This window comes from Perca fluviatilis, chromosome 21 (assembly GCF_010015445.1).
Source record: "Perca fluviatilis chromosome 21, GENO_Pfluv_1.0, whole genome shotgun sequence".
In the NCBI taxonomy this organism is placed as follows: domain Eukaryota; kingdom Metazoa; phylum Chordata; class Actinopteri; order Perciformes; family Percidae; genus Perca; species Perca fluviatilis.
Genome location: NC_053132.1, coordinates 11119830 through 11141806, shown reverse-complemented (window position 1 = coordinate 11141806; position 21977 = coordinate 11119830). Strand labels below are relative to the sequence as shown.

General features: G+C 42.2%; 1 protein-coding gene across 1 annotated transcript; it reads right to left on the bottom strand.

The window, feature by feature from the left end:
- Nucleotides 1–443: 443 nt before the first annotated feature.
- On the bottom strand, nucleotides 444–20596 carry LOC120550886 (thrombospondin-2-like). Its single transcript, XM_039787819.1, has 16 exons — nucleotides 20410–20596; nucleotides 19951–20127; nucleotides 19705–19878; nucleotides 19359–19489; nucleotides 18886–19020; nucleotides 18555–18773; nucleotides 18360–18467; nucleotides 18082–18241; nucleotides 7406–7524; nucleotides 6791–7025; nucleotides 6096–6323; nucleotides 5892–6022; nucleotides 3798–3938; nucleotides 3459–3556; nucleotides 1841–1980; nucleotides 444–1113 (listed from the first exon to the last, which is right to left on the bottom strand). Exons 1-16 carry the CDS (start codon nucleotides 20594–20596, stop codon nucleotides 1106–1108), a joined length of 2391 nt encoding a protein of 796 aa, XP_039643753.1. The 3' UTR covers nucleotides 444–1105.
- Between the last annotated feature and the right edge of the window lie 1381 nt (nucleotides 20597–21977).

The following is a 21977-nucleotide window of genomic DNA, read 5'->3' as shown; positions in this document are numbered from 1 at the left end:
TATCTGGACTGATTTTGTGTGGAATAGGAACAATAAAGATGAACACAAAGAAAGTCCGAAAAATTTCTGCACGAGGGAGAGGAAGACGAGTACCAGGACAATTCTGTCTCTGTCTTCTTTTTTTCATAGAACGTACTACTGTCTATTGTATACGGGTAGACCTGACACATAAAATAATGCAGTTTCTGTAATTCCATGTGACGTTAGTGTTTTGTATGACTTTGTGCAGTGATTGACTAAATGTTCCTGTTGGGAGAGAACATGTGTTAGTGTTTTGGAAGATTATATTATGGAAGAATTATATGATTTTGAGACATGATTGCATTGTCTTGGTAATACATTATTTACATTGTATTATGGTATTTTGGTATTATTTGTTATTTAATAGAATAAAAATGTGTTAGGTTTGTATACTGAAGTTAATGATAAATGGTTTTGCCAATTGTGTGTTGTAGGTGTGTTGGTGCATTACGAGTTTAGAAAAGCTGTTAAAAGAATTGAAAAAATTGTCATAGCGATCATATAAAACTTTAAATTACTTTACCAACCTCAAGTAGGCCAAACCTTTGTCAACTTCTGTTCCTTTCTCTCCCACTCATTATTTGTAATTATTACTTTCACCACTAAAGGGCGCTGGAGACCACGCTTCCACAATTGTATGCGTAATAGCTACTGCCATCATCAGAAAAGAAAAACAATTGGAAAAAAAAAAGTTACCAGACATTTGCATGGTGCTTCTTTACTTACTCCATCATCAATTTATTCTACCTTCTCTCCCTTTCATATCTGGCAATAAATAATTATTTACAACCATTAGCAAAAAGCAAATGAAAAGCAACAAGAAGTTGCAGTCATTAGAGATGCTGAGTCTTAACAGTAATATACAGCGAATTGAGACAGCCTGAAATCATTACCGTCGCATAAAAAACTGATAGATCATAGTCACTAGTTGATAGTCTTGGCTGGATAAAGCAGCCTAGACTATTAATTAGTGACCCGATGCTCTCCCTCTCTCAGTTGTATTAAGATTTTTTTTTTTTACTGGAATTGATGTGGATCTCTGGTGGGAGGTTGAAGATATTCCTTAATATCCCAGCAGAATAGTTCAGTTATCTGAGGAGGAAATAAAGAAGAACAGGTCACAGATATTAGACCTTTTATGAGAGGAACTTATTTTGAAACGCTGGAGGACAGAGGCACAGTGATCAGTAGCAGTGGTGGAAAGTACATTTACTCAAGTACTGTCCTTGAGTGTTTTCATTGTATGCTCTTTTATACTTCTACTTCACTACAATTCAAAGAGTAATTTTGCACTTTTTACTAGGTACTAGGTATAGTTAGAGATTAATATCTGACATAAGACAGACACGATGAGCTTAAAATACAACACAGTGTTAAAGATTAAACCAGTGGTTCCTAACCTTTTTGTCTTGTGACCTCTCACAACAAAGTGTCTATTTAGGGCCTCTTGTCACATTTCAGATATGAGTTGTTATCAGTGCTATTGAAAAGAGATTTCCCTTATGAAATTCTCAGATGGTATCATTTAAATAACTGTTCAAAGGCCCAAAGAGGTGAAATTATCCAATATTTCACAAAAACGCAAATAGAAGAGAAGAAGAATAAAAGAGAACAGTCTAAACATTTCATATACATTTGAGAAGTATATTTTGCTGCTAATACAAACTTTTACTTGAGTAGGATTTTGATGCAGGACTTTTACTTGTAATTGAGTCCTTTCACATTGTTGTATTGGTACTTTTACTTAAGTAATGGATCGGAGTACTTCTTCCACCACTGATCAGTAGTCAGGACACCCGTTTTGACGGAGATATCTTACCTCTGCACTCATATCTGAGGTCTGAGAAGAGGACATGTTCCTGAGAGAAGACAAACAGCCCCAGTCTGCCTCCAGCCAGGGTGTGTTCATACACCGCCCCAGAGTCAGATAAAATCTCCCTGCCCTCGTACACCACCACCCTGCAGCACAACAAAGCAAACCTAATCACACACAGCATTTGTCATCATGTTTTACTACAGATGCAGACCACCTATAACTGTGGGTACCTGAGAGTTACAAATCAGTCACTAAGTACATTTTGTTATATTTTTCACTGTTTGTATTTTACCACTTATTCCTGAACAAAAATGAGGACATGACGTCAAATAGAGCTATATTTAAAGCAGTTTCAACAGAGCTTTGTAGCAACTATTAAAATACCAATGTTTGTTTGTCCTTCACAATCAAAGGGCAGGAGCCTCTTTTCAGTCTCACATACAATAAGCGTACAGTTCTCTTACAATCATTCAGTAACCAGAATGCAACACAGCCATTGCTTGTATTTTCTAAGAGAGCCTTAGTATTTTTATCATTTGAACAAATGGGCTGTGCGCGTCACCATTTTGTTCTCTTTGTTCAGCTTGAAAACCTCGCTATAGCACTGATGTTGTTCTCTCTATCTGCACAAACAGCACCAACCACACATTGCCCGGGGTATTTTAATTTTTCTGAAAGTCATTAGTGTGAAGCACAACTAACTAGAAGTAGATGTGGCAGGTTCAGGAGAACCGGGTCCAACAAAGTAAGTAAATCACGCTATTATCATAAAATAACTCTTGGAGATTGATGATGTCCTCGAGTGTAAGCACATCTGTGGGTGATTTTATTCTTCAAAAATGTGCGACAGATTGCTACTCCACTAAAACCTACATGAACTGAACTTGTACTGACTGAGCCTCAATGTCTGATTTAAAGGTCCACACCAGTGCTTTTGGCATGTTTTCTCCCATAAGAGTTGAGACTCTGACAGGAAAACCTGCTTTAAATTGGTGATCCAAGAGAATCATGTCTGTTTTTACTGTTGTTGAGGTTATACCGCTTCACATTAGTAGTTGTAAAAGCAGACTGATCTGAAAAGTCTGCACTGAATATGTGCAAACCAGTGATGTTAGTTTCACAAAACTTAACACAGACAATGTTCGCAAATCTTAAAACAATACAGAACAATTATGTATGTGTGATGAATGGGCTGAAACACTGGTATGGTCATTTAAAGCCCAAGCCAATAATATCACGTTTTGAATGTAAACGTTACTGCCAATGCAGAGGGTTTCTCTAAGGAAGTCCACAAATCTTTAAAAGTTGGGTGATTTCCATAATCATAATTCAGCTGTGGTTTATGACAGCTCAACATAAAAATACAAATTCAGGCTCCAAAGAAGGCATGCAATGCAGCAAAGCAAACGAATGCTTAAACTCAGTACATCTACTGTATCACCAGAGCAATGTTTTCCAGATAATAACGAGAAAACACAAGGGAAAAGAGTAATTTCCTCACAAGTGATTATTTTCTTATTCTGGGGTTATTCTCGTTCAAGAGTCTTGCTTGAATACATCTAACATGGTTAGGTGATCCAGTGTTAAAAAATGACACTTTATATGATGACAGTCTTTGTACCTGATGAACCCAGTCTTGGGTCTGTGGATAAGGTGTATGCGGTAGGCTGTGTAGGCCTTCCAGCCAATTTTATTGGGGTCATGCCACAATGTTTTGACCTAAACACACACACACACACACACACACACACACACACACACACACACACACACACACACACACACACACACACACACACACACACACACACACAGATGTCAGGGTAGAGACATTTGGGGGAATGTCTGATTTTTACTGTGCTGTTCTAAGGTTGTTTATCTGTTCAAATAAGAAATGTAGTGTGATTTATGACAAGCAGAATATAAAGAGACAAAGACATAAACTTTGATTGATTCATGCCTGATGTCTGTTGTTTCCGGTGTGCCACAGGGCATTGCGTAGATACTCTCCTGGTCCCGTGGTGGAGTTGACCAGTTTGATCGAGACTCCGGCTGTGGCAAAAGCTTTAAATGGCTTTTTCTCCCAGTAGGCCTGAGACACCTGCTCTCATAAAAAGGACAAAAGTGAGTAAAGGTTAAGCTGATGTTGATACATGGCTGAGGACCGTCCCCGCTCACAAAAAGTCAGGGCTTTTTATTTTACGCACTTTTTTTGCTAGCGAGAACTGTCATATACATTTTGTTAGAACATACAGTGCCTTGCGAAAGTATTCGGCCCCCTTGAACATTTCGACCTTTTGCCACATTTCAGGCCTCAAACATAAAGATATAAAACTGTAATTTTTTGTGAAGAATCAACAACAAGTGGGTCCCAATTATGAAGTGGAACGAAATTCATTGGCTATTTCAAACTTTTTTAACAAATAAAAAACTGAAAAAGTGGGCGTGCAAAATTATTCAGCCCCTTTACTTTCAGTGCAGCAAACTCTCTCCAGAAGTTCAGTGAGGATCTCTGAATGATCCAATGTTGACCTAAATGACTAATGATGATAAATAGAATCCAGCTGTGTGTAATCAAGTCTCCGTATAAATGCACCTGCTCTGTGATAGTCTCAGAGGTCCGTGTAAAGCGCAGAGAGCATCATGAAGAACAAGGAACACACCAGGCAGGTCCGAGATACTGTTGTGGAGAAGTTTAAAGCCGGATTTGGATACAAAAAGATTTCCCAAGCTTTAAACATCCCAAGGAGCACTGTGCAAGCGATAATATTGAAATGGAAGGAGTATCAGACCACTACAAATCTACGAAGACCCGGCCGTCCCTCTAAACTTTCAGCTCATACAATGAGAAGACTGATCAGAGATGCAGCCAAGAGGCCCATGATCACTCTGGATGAACTGCAGAGATCTACAGCTGAGGTGGGAGACTCTGTCCATAGGACAACAATCAGTCGTATACTGCACAAATCTGGCCTTTATGGAAGAGTGGCAAGAAGAAAGCCATTTCTTAAAGATATCCATAAAAGTGTCGTTTAAAGTTTGCCAAAAGCCACCTGGGAGACACACCAAACATGTGGAAGAAGGTGCTGTGGTCAGATGAAACCAAAATCGAACTTTTTGGCAACAATGCAAAAACGTTATGTTTGGCGTAAAAGCAACACAGCTCATCACCCTGAACACACCATCCCCACTGTCAAACATGGTGGTGGCAGCATCATGGTTTGGGCCTGCTTTTCTTCAGCAGGGACAGGGAAGATGGTTAAAATTGATGGGAAGATGGATGGAGCCAAATACAGGACCATTCTGGAAGAAAACCTGATGGAGTCTGCAAAAGACCTGAGACTGGGACTGAGATTTGTCTTCCAACAAGACAATGATCCAAAACATAAAGCAAAATCTACAATGGAATGGTTCACAAATAAACATATCCAGGTGTTAGAATGGCCAAGTCAAAATCCAGACCTGAATCCAATCGAGAATCTGTGGAAAGAACTGAAAACTGCTGTTCACAAACGCTCTCCATCCAACCTAACTGAGCTCGAGCTGTTTTGCAAGGAGGAATGGGCAAAAATGTCAGTCTCTCGATGTGCAAAACTGATAGAGACATACCCCAAGCGACTTACAGCTGTAATCGCAGTAAAAGGTGGCGCTACAAAGTATTAACTTAAGGGGGCTGAATAATTTTGCACGCCCAATATTTCAGTTTTTTATTTGTTTAAAAGGTTTGAAATATCCAATAAATTCCGTTCCACTTCATGATTGTGTCCCACTTGTTGTTGATTCTTCACAAAAAATTACAGTTTTATATCTTTATGTTTGAGGCCTGAAATGTGGCAAAAGGTCGAAAAGTTCAAGGGGGCCGAATACTTTCGCAAGGCACTGTAGAAGATACATAAAGGACATTATGGTTAAGGAGATGTATATGATGTATAAAGATGGATATAACTTTTGATTCAAACCACAAATTACAGGTTTAATGGCAATTTAAGTTAGACTGCTACTACCATTAGTGAAGCCAGTAGGAATTCTCATCAAGTCTGCGTTTAAACCTCACCTGTTTCCACATGACAACATAGAAGCGTCGACTGGACTGGTAGGCGAAAACAATGCCTGCGTAGTCGTCATCTCGGTTGGTATTCACATAAAATGTCACGCTGAAGTCCACCGCGCTGAACTTGTCATATCCTGTTTAAACAAAGTTACATGTTTTATGTATACTTTCTGGATTTACTGATTCCCTTTTTATAGTTAATCTCACCTAAAGCGATGCCAGGGTCTGAGTTGGCCGTCTGCAGCAGCTCCGTGCCTTGGCTGCGGATCACCCAGAGAGGGTCCGACTGCGTGGTGCCTTTAGGGTCCAACAAAACAACCTGAAACTTCCTGAAGTCTGTAGACCTGATATCCTGGTTCAGCGGACATGGATCCAGCGCATCTGGAATACTGTCATTGTCAAAGTCATCAAAGCATGCATCTCCGCTCCCATCACCTGCAAGACGGAGGAATAAGGAGAGAAAATGCAATGATGTGATTTCCTGGATTCATTTTTGCCAAGAATAATAAGAGATAATGTGCAAATGTATTGAGAAAGTCCTGTATGATTGTGGATAGATTAAAGAATCTTTTATTTATGATTAATCACAGGAGTGAGAGCCATAAACAGTTGATGTCCAACATGACCTGGATCACTGGAAACATACTTGACTGATTTTACTGGATGACTGCAAAATCTATTTATCGTAAATTGTCCAAAATATCTTTTACTTTTGACAGCAAATGAATCAGCATTTGACACAACCTTTCACATTTGTATTGTGATATTAGAGGCATTCTCAGTTCAACAGATGGCTTGTCAGCAGATTATGTTTAAATCGCTATAGCTGACACCTTTTTTTGTGTGTTTTGAGAAGACCTATGTGCCGCCTAAAAGTTTGAAAAAAACGTAGCAACACCCACCATCAGAGTCCAGCTGGTCCCTGTTGGGCACTAGTCTGCAGTTGTCCCGGTCGTCAGGGATACCGTCGTTGTCGTCATCATGGTCACAGGCGTCACCCTTCCCGTCCTTGTCATGGTCGGCCTGGTTGCTATTGGCAATGTAGGGACAGTTGTCAAGAGAGTTTTGGTGGCCGTCCTCATCGATGTCGTCGTTGTCGTCACACATGTCCCCCACCAGGTCACTGTCAGAGTCAAGCTACACACATGCACACACACGCGCGTGCGCACGCACACACACACACACACACACACACACACACACACACACACACACACACACACACACACACACACACACACACACACACATGATATGTTTAAATAGTGTTAAATCAATCTCTATGCTTAGTTTTACCTCTACCACTAAAACCCTGCACAGACTTCCAAGATTTCCTTTTCATGTATTAAAAAAAGTTAGCCATCCACCTGATTGATTGCCACTAATAAATACATTGTTAGAACAGCTTTCTTTGATCCCTGTTTTAGATTGTGCAACCCATACCAGATGTTCTGTGAAGCAACGCCACCACCATCAATATACATGTATGCTTTTTAGCATTTGTGTTTTTCAGGAACCTGCAGTGGGTTGTGTAGAAGGGGACAGTTGTCACACTGGTCTCCAACACCATCCAGGTCTGTGTCCCTCTGATCAGTGTTGTAGACTAAGGGGCAGTTGTCCCGTTCATTCAAAATCTCTGGAGTAAGAGACACACACACAAACACACAGCAGATGAGTTGCATATCGTGTGGCTTCTACTCTTTTATTACACGGCAACCAATATAAATCCAGACCATGTTTGGGTACATGTAATTTGATCCATATGTAAAGAGTAACTCAACACTGAATCCACTTTGAATTGATCCTGGTCCCAGTCTGCAGTGCTCATTACCAAAGAATTTATTTTCTTTTTTCCAAAGATTAATGTGTCCTAGTCTAAACCCCAACAAAATCTGTGATAAATCTTTGACGTACCCCTAGGACACCCGAAATTCGAAGCAACGCCATGTTCATCATTCACCAATTTCGGCCACTAAGAAATACGCTTATGTAGCACTTACTACGAGTAGTAGATGAGTTAGGACCAGGCTCTAGGTCTGAGGAGCAGTTTGTAACTAAATAATAATACCCCAGACAGGAAAGTAAGTTTTAAATGCCAGCTTGTTTATATAAAAGAATAGGAGGGATTTAGAAACAGATTGAAATAGTAAATGGTACCAAATAACACAGTTTACATACACACATTCACATAACATGGACACAATAATTGCACTTAAATGCAATCTATTCAAGTTTGAACCTTTCTTTTGAATGGAAAAGAAATACTATATTTTTTATCTTCAGTTTGATTCAAGATTCATTTGGTTTCAAGAATGACTTTCAACTTAAGCTAAATTAAAGTTGCCCCTTTAATTTGCTATTTAGTTTCTATTATCTTGAGTTAACTCTTTAAAATCTAATCTTAGTAGTAAGTTCTTATTTCAACTTGGATAGGGCTAATTTAGAATCTATGTTATTTCCCTATTAACCTGCTACACCAGTGAGCTACTGAACTAAGCTTCTGTAATAGCAAAACCCATTTACCAGTTTGGCCAGTAGCTACATGGAAAATAACACAATTAATGAAAAATCAAATATAACATTCACATTTAAACAAAACGTAAAAGCGGTGAATTATATTCAACACACAGTTAAATCTTAATCAGTCTCTTTTCAACGAGTGCAAAATCTTGCTAGCAACACGCTTGTGCAGTCCATACCAATTCCGCGTGTGTACGCAGAAGAAAAAAGCGTTGTCAGTTTACAGTGAGTCCGCTCTTACCGAGATCCCAAGTCCATCAAACTCCACTCTGTATCAAAGAAATGTTGCAGACCAGTCCTACCGCGAACCGGGATGAATGAGTTGGTGTCCTTGTACAGCATGCAGGTGAACCACACGGATGCAATGTGATTGTCAGTCGAGGATCTTCACGGGAGGCTCCGCCATCTTTACCATCTGCTTGCAGCGTATAACGTGGCTTCAAGCATTCGAACAGTCACTTTTACTTTCGCTTAACTTGCTAAATAACGGCGGAAATAAACCACAGTCTACCTGTGTGGACATAATGTAACGTAAAACACTTCAGAAAATAAAATATGAGAACTTAAAGCAACGCTTTTCTTTTTACTTCTTTACTCTTGTTTCGCTCACTGGCTCAGTAACGCTTTCTCCTAGCGTTTTTTCATGCACTGCTTTCTTCCTGCAACAGGAAGAGCTACAGCCATTATGATTGGCTGATTCAACGGCAGTATCTTTAAAGTACCGGAACACTTTTTTTTAACATGACAAACTAATGGAATGCATTACTACTAAAACTTGGATGTTCATTTTAATCTTATTTAACCTGGTTAAATCATGAACTTTATACCTAATATTACAAAATTATTTTGCACATATTTCACGGTTATTATTCAAACTGACATTAATCTGAGCTATTTTAATCAGGATTACACCCTCCCCTCTTAAATCTATGCAAGTCCCTTTGCATATTGTAATGGGTCACACTATTTCAGGTTCAGGTAGAGGTGTGAAACTAGGCTCTACAAAAGATTTTGTGATAACTGTACTTAAACTTTGAAATAAAGCTTGGACAACAGTCACTAAGGGGTTCCCTAACTCAGGATATGTCAGTTTTCTTGTCGGTTCTCTTTGTCTTGAAGATCTTCTCAATGTATCCATACTTTCATCCCTATCAATGCTCTCCTCACTGATCTCTGTTTCTTTCTGCACTGTCTCCATTGGGAACTCCAGATTCATGTTCAGTTTCAGTTGTTAGTGTTTCAGGTTCCATTCCCTTTCACAGGTCCGTCTGCTATTTGTTCAGATAAACTCCCATTTTCAGGCAGGTCACTTATGGTTATGGGTTCCTCTTCAGGTAAGTATTTTTCCTCTTGTAAAGATGAACTTCCAGATGAGACTTCGCCAGACTCCTCCCGAACACTGTGGGAAACTGCTGCAGTATCCACACAGGTAGGCTCAATCGATGAACTGGACTGCTCTCGGTTATATTCCTGAGTGGAACTTGTGGATCTCGAGACTAGGTCATAAAAGGAATATGACATAAAGTCTGTTTCTTCGCCAGATTCTGGTTCTTGCTCGCCGGATCAGGTTGTGGGTGTTGACGGTACTTGGCCTTTGAGGTTTGCTTGAAACAGCTACAGGTTCTTCTTCAGGAGCTGGTAAGAACCCACATGGTAGCAGGAGGTCTCTGTGCAATGTCCTGAGGGGACTATCTTTGTTCTCTGGCTTGACGGTATAAACTGGAAGGTCTCCCTTTGGCGGTTAACCACGACATGCACAGTTCCTTCCCACTTGTCAGCCAGCTTGTGTTTTCCCCTTTAGGCGTACATTTCTGACCAATACACGATCACCTGCACTTAAGGTAGATTCTGTGACACGTCTGTCAAATCTGACTTTGTTCCTTTCCGCCGTCTTAGCAGCATTCTTACTGGCAAGTTGGTAACTCTCTTGAAGATGGGTTTTGAGAGCTCGTACATACTGGGAATGAGACTTCTGACTGCCATTGTTCAATGGCACATTGAAGGCAAGATCAATAGGCAACCGGGGCTGCCGCCCAAACATTAGTTCATACGGCGTGAACCCGGTTGTCTCATGTTTAGTGCAATTATACGCGTGCGACTAATGGCTTCACAAAAATCTCGCCAGTGGGTTTTGTCTTTAGCTTTGAGTGTACCTAGCATACTTAGAAGTGTCCTGTTAAATCTTTCCACAGGGTTTCCCCTGATGATAATGGAGTTGTCCTGATTTTTGTAATGCCTGCAAGATCACAGAGTTCTTTGATAGTCTTAGACTCGAAGTCTGGTCCTTGATCGCTGTGCAGTTTTTCAGGGAAACCATAATGAGTTATGAAGTTTTCCCACAAGCATTTGGCTACGGTCCGAGCCTTCTGATTAGGAGTTGGAATTGCCAATGCATATTTTGTATAGAAATCAGTGATCACAAGAACATCTTTAGTATTGCTTCGGTCTGGTTCTATTGACAAGAAGTCCATACAGACTAACTCAAGCGGTCTTGTAACTTGAATGTTAACCAGAGGCGCAGCCTTCTCAGGTGGTGTCTTCCGACAGACACAGCGGCTGCAACTTTTTATCTTCCTCTCAACATCAGTAGCCATTCTTGGCCAAAAGAATCTGGATCGTGTAAGGTCAAGGGTACGATCGAAACCGAAATGACCCATGTCATCGTGAAGGCTTCTCATTACCATATCTCTGAACTTCACTGGTAAGACGATCTGGTATTGGGTTTCTTCACCGACCTGCCTTTTCCTGTAGAGAATATCATCCTTCTTCTCTAGCTTGCTCATCTCTCGCAGAAAGATGGGAAGGTCTGGCAGTTCTTTCCTAACAGCCGGAGGAGGGGTTTCCCCAGTTTCCATTAGACGGATGATTTCATAGATAGCAGGATCAGCTCTTTGTTGTTGTTTCAAATCTTCCTCTGAGATACTGGATATGACAGGAAAACCATCACAGTGCTCAAAGCTGTCTGGAATAGCGTTAGCCGACATGGCAAGAGATGCAACCAGAGGACTGATGGGGCCATTTTCATTTGTGTCTACAGGAGGGCAGACTAAATGTTTCTCACAGACTGCACTAACAGTTTTGCAGGAGATTCGTGTGACTTCGTCAGACTCAGGTAGGTGGTGATGTATGAATTGACGGATTCGCTCCTCCTCTTTCTGAGAGATTAAGTCATTTACAGGTTCAGCATGTGGACGTCGCGAGAGGCCATCTGCGTCGAGATTGCATTTCCCTGCTCGGTACTGAAGCTGGAAACTGAAGGTGGAGAGGGCAGACAACCAGCGATAGCTTGCTGCATCCAACTTTGCTGTGGTAAGCAGGTAAGTTAAGGGATTGCTGTCCGTGACCACTGTAAAAGGGACTCCGTATAGGTAATCAGCAAGCTTTTCTGTTACAGCCCATTTGAGTGCCAGAAATTCGAGTTTGTGAGCTGGATAACGAGCTTCACTCTTTGACAGTCCACGGCTGGCATAAGCTATAACACGCATCGCTCCCTCCTGCTCCTGATATAGTGCTGCCCCTAATCCAGTTGTGCTTGCATCCGTGTGTAATACATACGGCAGCTTTGGGTTGGCAAATCCTAACACTGGAGCAGTGGTGAGCTTGTCAATGATGGCCTCAAAAGCTTGTTGACAGTTGTCTGTCCACCGCCTTCCAAAAGGCTCTTTTGGCTTGAAGTATTGGGCAAGATCCTCTTTTGATCCTTCACTCTTTCTAGGTGGCGGGTACCCAGCAGTAAGATCATTTAATGGCTTGACGATCTTAGAATAGTTCTGGATAAATCGCCGGTAATACCCAGCAAACCCTAAGAATGAGCGTAGTTCTTTAAGATTTCTTGGACTAGGCCAGGTCTTTAGGGCCTCAATCTTCTCTGGGTCGGTTTCAACACCATGCTGCGAAACAATGTGTCCTAAGTACCTCACAGACGTCTGGAAAAACTTGCATTTCTCCAAAGACAGTTTTAAACCGTACTCCTTCAGACGATTAAGGACGTGGAGAAGACGGGTTTCGTGTTCTTCAAGAGTTTCTGAGAAGACTATGAGATCGTCTAAGAAGACCAGAACTTCTTTTAGGTTGATATCCCCCATGCACTTCTCCATCAGCCTTTGAAATGTGCTGGGGGCATTAGTTATGCCCTGGGGCATCCTGTTGAACTCCCAGAACCCCAATGGACACACAAAGGCTGTTTTGGGTTTGTCAGCTTCCTCTACTTCAATCTGATAGTAGCCTGACTTAAGGTCTAGAACAGAGAACCACTTCGAGCCTGTGAGTGCAGAGAAAGTCTCCTCCAGGTTAGGCAGTGCATAGGCGTCCTTGATAGTCTGCAGGTTTAACTTCCTGTAGTCGATACAGAGTCTTACGGCCTCCATTTTTCTCTTCACCACCACTATAGGTGAAGAGAACGGGACTCTGACTCCCGGATTATCCCTGCCTCACTCAGCTCCTGTAGGTGTCTCCGCACTGCATCAAGATCTTGGGGACGCATGGGTCGAGGTCTATGCTTAAAGGGGGTCTCACACTCAACTTGATTTGGTGCTTAACTTTTTTGTCGACCAAAGTCTGAGTCATGTAGAGCAAATATTTCTGGCATAGTGCATAGTTTATTCTCTATTCTCTCTCCATTCAGCTGGAATTGGGGAGCCATCAAAGTTTAAGTTCAGTTTTACACTTTCAGAAGACTTTGGGGAACTACTCTGGTGTGCTGCATCTGTTGGGCTCGCTTATCCTGAATAACTTCCTGCAAGGCGTGTATTTCAGCTATGACACTCTTTGCTGGGATGATTATGTCATGCTTGCTTTCTCTCAACACTACTGGTAGTTTCTTAGATGGGTTGTCAGGTAGACTAAGTAAACAGCTTGTAACTAACATGCCTCCAGGTAAGGAAGACAATGAAGGAGAGTCAATTACAACCCAATCGATCTGCAGTTTGGCTGTTAACATGAGCTAAACCCTCTATTACGCGGCTTTGACCAGCTGGGACAACTGTAGGGTCTTTCCCTGATAGCCTCACTAGTCCTAAGCTACTGTTTTCTTTGTGTTTGTTTCTTTGCTGCATTATTTTCAGAACAACTCTACAACCATATGGGAGTGCTTGAAAATCTGTGCTTGTACCAGAGTAATCCTCATACACTAAGTCTAAGGTGTTAGTGCCAATCAAGAGTGTGGGCTGTGCATTAGACAGTGTATCTGGGACAACTAATGCAAGAGTGGGTACAGTAATCTCAGAACCAAAACAGTTCTTGGGGAAGGTGATATCCACTTCTATGAAGCCTGAATATGGTACATTTTGACCGTTTGCAGCCTCCACTTCCAACAGCTCTTCCAAGGGGTGAATCTTCAAATTGGACAGGTTGTTCTCATAGAATGATTGTGACACTGTGGTCACTTGAGATCCTGAGTCAAGAAGGCAGTTACAAGTTTGCCCATCAATGAGTACACAAGCAGTGTATTTAGCCCCAATCAAACCCTTTGGTAGTCCCACATCATTGGATCTTGTGCGGAAAAACCTTTTTCTATTGCATTCAGTAGCAGAGTTGGGACTGTTGTCACGTGTGTTTAGCTCTCATTTGTCCCACAATGAGGGCTGAGTTCAGTTTAAAGGTTGGGAAGAGGCTGGGTCATCTTGACTGTCCCACATAGACTGTTTCCTCTTCAATTGGCGTCTTTGCAGCTACCAGTGATGGATTTGGCTCATTGGGACATACAGATGCACATCAGCCATCCCTCTCCCGCGATTGAAAACAGTACGCAAGCGCGACGTTTGGTCTGTTACTGGGTCGTTCAGATGCTTTGCTGTTTGATGCATGCTTTGCACTGAATTTTGTCACATTGGTCTTCTTGTGGTTTCTGTGTTTTTCTACTTGTGAGCTGGCTTTGAAGCTCAGTAACCTGTTTCTTTAAGTCAGCGACAACAGCATCTGCCGAAGATGCATGGGCGCTCTTTCTCTGTGTCTTTAATTGAGTCAGTTGACTCTCCAGCTGAGTGATTTGCTTCCTCAACTCAGTGATATCATTCCTCATTGATAGGTCAGTTTCAAGAGCACTTGCTGCCAAAAGATGTGCATTGGCCTTTTGCTTTGATGCACCAAGGTGCTTTTTCATTCGGCTTTTCTTTGGCACTCTGTTTGTCTTCCACTACACGGCTGCAGCAGCAACTCAGGGAATGGAGGTGGGCTGTCTCTTTTACGTTCAAGCTGAAGGTCAGCTATCAGCATATTATCCCAGCACCCCCGACAAAACTGGCAGGAGATGCTTGTCAGCTTCATTAGCAGATACCACCTCTTCTTAGTGCTTTAGTGAGAACTGTCTGTAGCCTGTGTAAGTACTGGGGAGGCTTTCTCTTCAGAGTTTTGGAATGTGTTGAGGAAGACAGCGAAGAGTTCATCTCCATCTTCTACGATTCGAATGCTGAGTCCAATAGTTCAAGGTAAGCTGTAGGCAACGCTTGTGGCCTAAGGGCTTGACAACATTTTTGCGCTGCGACACGCTGTCAAGAATCTTTCTTGAGCGCAAGGTCAGAGAGAGCTGGGTCTTTGAGGATGAGCTCAACACTAGTTCGCCATGTATCAAAGTCTACTTCATGACTGGGGCAAGGGATTCTGCCAGAAAAGGCTTTAAGTCTGAATGACGATTAATCGGTGTACACTTTGGCTTCACTTCTCACTACGTGTTCTATGATCATTCGCTGCACTTCTGAGGGTTAGCATAGCTCACAGCAGTCATAGGAGCTTCATTCACTTTACTCTGGCTGAATGCTCGGCCCTGAGTGGCACGTTGGGAAGTTTCACCATGCTCCCTTGTCTTTACAGGAGAGGCTACTTGTGGCTCGCGCCACTGGTGTTTGAGCTTGTTCTTTCTGGAATTTCTGTGTTGAAAGATTCAATCTCAAGCTCATTAATGGGTTCTGCACTAGCTGATTTTACTGCATTCAGATAGTTGCTCTTGCAGGATCTCTTCAAAGGATCTGCCACTGCTGATTAGCCGATGTTTTGCAGTTCGGTTAGGGAAGCTCTGGACAGCTACCAGTCGCGACTGGGAACATATTCAGCTGACAAAGCTTTTTCTGGTATGTCACTTCACTAGGACTCTCATAGCAATGTGGGAGCAAAGGTTCAAGGGCTTTCACTGCAGCTCCACTCTCATACTCCACAATAACATGCCTGTGGTATGGGGATTCAGGGTCATCTACTCTAATTGCTCTCCCAATAGGCCCATACCGGTTCAAGAAATCAGTGACATCCTGATCTGATTCTGTGTCAGTAAGTCCACTAACAATGACTGAGTTAGGCACTTTTACATTTTCTTTAGCTACAACTTCCATATTTTGGCCGGACTTTACTCTATTTTACATCTGGGTGGTCAAATTGCTTTATTTCACTCTTTATTTTAGTACTCAACTGCTCCTGGCTGGCTCGCCAGTTTATGTAGCACTTACTACGAGTAGTAGATGAGTTAGGACCAGGCTCTAGGTTCGGAGGAGCAGTTTGTAACTAAATAATAATACCCCAGACAGGAAAGTAAGTTTAAATGCCAGCTTGTTTATATAAAAGAATAGGAGGGATTTAGAAACAGATTGAAATAGTAAATGGTACCAAATAACACAGTTTACATACACACATTCACATAACATGGACACAATAATTGCACTTAAATGCAATCTATTCAAGTTTGAACCTTTCTTTTGAATGGAAAAGAAATACTATATTTTTATCTTCAGTTTGATTCAAGATTCATTTGGTTTCAAGAATGACTTTCAACTTAAGCTAAATTAAAGTTGCCCCTTTAATTTGCTATTTAGTTTCTATTATCTTGAGTTAACTCTTTAAAATCTAATCTTAGTAGTAAGTTCTTATTTCAACTTGGATAGGGCTAATTTAGAATCTATGTTATTTCCCTATTAACCTGCTACACCAGTGAGCTACTGAACTAAGCTTCTGTAATAGCAAAACCCATTTACCAGTTTGGCCAGTAGCTACATGGAAAATAACACAATTAATGAAAAATCAAATATAACATTCACATTTAAACAAAACGAAAAGCGGTGAATTATATTCAACACACAGTTAAATCTTAATCAGTCTCTCTTTCAACGAAGTGCAAAAATCTTGCTACGCACTTCTACAGTAGTCCATACCAATCCCCGTGGTGTGACGGGAGAAAGAAAAGCTGGTTGGCGTTTACAGTGAGTCCGCCCTTACCGAGATCCCAAGTCCATCAAACTCCACTCATCAGACAAGAAATGTTGCAGACCAGTCCTACCGCGAACCGGGATGAATGAGTTGGTGTCCTTGTACAGCATGCAGGTGAACCACACGGATGCAATGTGATTGTCAGTCGAGGATCTTCTCACGGAGGCTCGCCATCTTTACCATCTGCTTGCAGCGTATAACGTGGCTTCAAGCATTCGAACAGTCACTTTTTACTTTCGCTTAACTTGCTAAATAACAGCGAAACAAACCACAGTCTACCTGTGTGGACATAATGTAACGTAAAACACTTCAGAAAATAAGAGAACTTAAAGCAACGTTTTACTTTTACTTCTTTACTCTTGTTTCGCTCACTGGCTCAGTAACGTCTTTCTCCTAGCGTTTTTTTCATGCACTGCTTTCTTCCTGCAACAGGAAGAGCTACAGCCATTATGATTGGCTGATTCAACGGCAGTATCTTAAAGTACCGGAACACTTTTTTTTAACATGACAAACTAATGGAATGCATTACTACTAAAACTTGGATATTCATTTTAATCTTATTTAACCTGGTTAAATCATGAACTTTATACCTAATATTACAAAATTATTTTGCACATATTTCACGGTTATTATTCAAACTGACATTAATCTGAGCTATTTTAATCAGGATTACATATGGGCCCCTTCTTTGTGTTAAGTTTCAGTTATTGTCTATGTTCCTGTTCCTGTATGTCCTTCCATGTGTGTGTTTATTGGTTTTAACAGCCAGTATTAATGTTTCCCTCATGTCTCATTCTGGAATGTCTGCTAGTTAAGTTAACATCTTGTTTTGTTAGGCTTAATTTTCAGTAGAGTTATGTTTTGTTGACCTCTTTTATTAAGACACTATAACTTAAAGATGCAGTGGGTAAGTAAGTAACTAACTTATAAAACTAAAATTCTGTCATATTTGCTGAAACTGTCCCTATGTTCCAGTAGAACTATATGAAGCAGGTAATTTCCTCTGGCACCACCTACACCGCCTGTAGTGTGATCCACCAATCGCCTGTAGTGAGATCCACCAATCGGGTGTCTAACTGCATGTCAATCACTGCTCAGGCACACGCATTTCATAGCGTCCCCCCCTCCCCCTTCCCCGCGCACGAGTTGCCAATAGGTTTCCTCCCCTTCAGCCCTCTTCACATGCGCTCTATCATGCACAGCTCTCCCTTGTGGGGGGAGGGGCTTAGGAGACTGGGCTTTAGCAGAAAGGGGGGAGGGACTGAGAAGTTGTCGTTCACATTTTTGGGGTAAGTCCTGGATCTTCACAATCCTAACTACAGCACCTTTAATTCAGTTGCCTTCAGTTATTTGTTTTTGTTGAATCTTTTTTGGGAAAATAAACCCAATTTTTGAACTTAACATACATAGGGAGTTCTCTAATAAGACTGAAAAACTAGGATAAGTAAAAGTAAGTTCCAGGCCTGGTATAGTGAGTAGCTCTTACCATCTCCATCAATGTCAATGCTGCAGGCGTCTCCCTCTCCATTGTCATCAGTGTCAGTCTGCAGCGGGTTGCTATCAAACGGACAGTTGTCACAGCGGTCCCCGACCCCGTCTCTGTCAGAGTCAAACTGCCGAGGGTTGTACACCAGCGGGCAGTTGTCCTATACCAAACACACACACACATTAGTTCATACATACACACACAGGGGATGTGAATATTGGCCTGATTTCTGTCATGGTATCCTTAAAGTTAATCTATGTCTGAGGCCACAGTCTCACCCTCTCATCTATGATGTCATCATTGTCGTCATCAGGGTCACAGGCGTCTCCCTGTCCGTCCTTGTCCAGGTCTTCCTGTCCAGAGTTTGGCAGCATGGGGCAGTTATCCTGCAGCCAATTACAGCTCAGTTTAGTGAAATCCCATCCAATTAGAACACTGCCAGCCAATCAAGATTACACTTTTTATTATTTTACCTTTTGACAGTGATAGGTTGCATTCTGCTTGCAGGTTAATATGCTGTTGGGCCAGCCATCCAGATCAGAGTCTTCACCACACAGGGAGCCGTCGCCCGCGAACCCGACAGCACACACACACTTGTACAAAACCTCAGACGCCAGGCCCAGGTACTTACACTCAGCATATTTGTGGCAGGTGTGTGTGTTGTCTTTGCAAGGATTGTATGGATCACACACCTAAAAACAAAATTAAGCATTTGAGCAGACAAAAGTGGTTATGATTGAGGTTTAAAGCGAGGAAAGTAGTTCACACAAAAGAAAATGTTTATTTAAAGAGGAAAACACATGCCTGCCTGGTTTTGTGGGCCATCTCCAGTCCAAGGCCATATGGCTGGGTGCCTTTATAGCGAGGAGGACAGGGCAGACAGTAGAAGCCAGGGTCTGTGTTTACACACTCTGTGACACACACATTCTCCACTTCACACTGCAGAGATAGAGGGATTAACCATGTTCCACATATCAAACACAAACAGTAAATATAAAGGTTTGACAGGTGATGTGTACAGGAACACATTATTTATTTAGAGGTTGGCATGATGTCAGATGACGGTGCCTTCATTTACAGGCTGGAGGTTAAACTTACAGCTTCTGCAACCTGCTTAATGTGCAAAGGTGACCATGCAGGACCAGAGAGAAACTTTCAGGATCTGGTCAAGTGTACAACCCTTCTTAAGTGTCACAGTGCATATGGCAGATGTTGTCAAACTAGGCCAGAGAGGTTAGGAGTCTAAATGAGCATCAGCACTGATGTGTGGGTATTACCTCGTTCTCATCTTCACAGTGAGTGCCATTGCCATTTAAACCCAACGGACAACGTCCACACTCCCATGATCCATCGCTATGTGATGTGCACACCACTCCAGGAAAACATGGATTTGAAAACAAACATGTATCTGAAAACACAAATGTGCATATAAAGGCAATGAGTCTTTCACACAGAGTCACGAAGTCTTTTAATCCTCTATTGTTTGAAAATATGTTTCATCAAATAAAAAAGGAATAAGGTTTGTGGATGGATGTGAGGCTTAGCTTACTTATAGGATAATATCTGCTTACACAGTTAAGATATACCTATAGCCTGAGGTTTGTGGGCAGGGTTCAGGTTTACCTATAGGACATGGTTGCTTGTTACATGCTTCATAGTCCACAGCGTCTCCGGCACAAGGCTTCCCACTGTGCTGAGGGGGGGGGTTCAAACACTCCCGCTGGCGACTCTTAAGACCTCCACCACACGACTCTGAGCACAGAGACCATTCCGTCCAGCTTGTCCAGCCTCCAGCAACTACACACAAACACATGATTCACCTGTAAGCCATCTACAGTGCAGTCTGTATGTGCACTGGTATATACTCACTGGGACAGAGTGTATTGTTGCAAGATTGTGTCTCCCTGGCGCTGCCCGTGCACCCTCTGCCTCCCTTCTGCGCTGGAGGTTTGTTGCAGAGACGAACCCGTGTGATGTTGCCTTCTCCACATGTGGTTGTACACCCAGACCAAGGAGACCAAAGGCCCCAGTTCCCATTAGGATGCGCTAGACATGAAACAAGCACATAAAGATTTTTTTTTTTTGTACAGTAGCCTGGAACTGTCTCTGAGAAGAATTCAACACAGACCACCACCACAGCTCCACGCTGTGTACACATTTACAGAACTACTAAAACATGTTTCCAATTATGATTACAATCTCTAAATTCCATGTATCTGAAGTTCCATACTTTTTGCTCTTTGGTGGAATGGCTCTTTGGTTCATTTGGTTAATCCATCCCAAAAAATGAATTTACAGCCGGATCAGACATGCAGTGTGACGTCCTACCCTTGTGGTCACACTTCATCAGCATGCAGCTGCGGGTTTGGACTGACGGGCCGGCACAGGGCGGCATGATGCCATTGCAGGAGCGACCCCTTTGCTGCCCTCCACGTCCACAGGAGACCGAACAGTGCGTCCACTCAGACCACGGGGACCAGCCATCTTCATTATCTTTATATACATACACACACATACAGTGTTGGTAAACCTTTATCAAATTATGTAATCACAACACACATTTTCAACCCTAAATCATAGTTGCACACAAACCAAACTCACTGAGACAGACAGGACAGCACGTTCCATCGATAAAGGAAGGATGGATGCAGGATACGGGAGGACAAGACACCTGCTGACACACCACCTTTCCATCCTACATAAGGTGAGGAAGATACGCACACAGCATTTTCAACAATATTGTTAGTCAAACCATGTTAGTTTGAGCCGGATGTTTTGCTAAATGCGGAGGAATGGCATGCTGTCATGACTCATAATAAGTTTGGCTACTACCCCAATCCATCCTTGACAAAACTAATTATATTGAATAAAGAGAAACAGACTCAGAGAGGAGAGGAGGATGACGCAAGCATGAAATATAGGAGACTAACAAAGGCATTTTGGAAATAAATGAAACCACATTGGTTACAAGTAAAACTCATAGTAAGTAACTCCCCAACTGGTTAGTACATTTCAAAGGAATTTTGGAAAATATGCGTATTTGCTTTCTTGCTGAGAGCTGGATGAGAAGAGCGATGCCACTCTCCTATCTGAAAGTGGTATCAATCTTCCACATCTACATTAGAACTGTAGGATTCTTGGACTTTTTTGGTTCCAGGTTTTTTACGTGTCAAAGTCAAAACTCAAAGTCAAGTCCAGAGACATTATATATTTAAATAAATAAAACAAAATAACAAACAGAGACTTGGACTTGAGTCAGACTTAATGAGGACTTGAGACTAATTGGACTTAAAAACTGCTCTTGGCTACATACAAAAAAAGAATTACCGAAGTGATTGCAGTGTAAAAGATTTACCCTACCTTAATCTAACCTAGATGATGCTGGTCATGTTTCAGTGTGCTGCCTATCAATGACACTTGCATGGCACTCTCCCAGGAAACACCTCACTGCTAATATTTTAGATTACATTATACTCTTTCAACACTAACCTGGCAACCACAGGATGTGCAGCTGTCAACCTCCCAATCCTCCCCCTGCTCGAACACTCGTCCATCCTGCATACACCAGACCTCTCCGTCTCTGTCAAGATCATTGACATCACCGCTGCCACGGCTGCTGCCGTTGCCATTGCTGCTACCGTTGAGGTTGCCGCTGCCGCTGCCATTGCTGCTGCCATTGCTGCTGCCATTGCTGCTGCTGTTGCCATTGCTGCTACCGTTGAGGCTGCCGTTGCCGTTGCCGCTGCCGCTACTGCTGCCACTGCTGGTGCCGCTGCCACTGCCGCTGCCACTGCCACTGCCACTGCCACTGCCGCTGCCGCTGCCGCTGCCACTGCCACTGCCACTGCCACTGCCGCTGTCGCTGCCAGTGCTGCTGCCATTGCCGCTGCCACTGT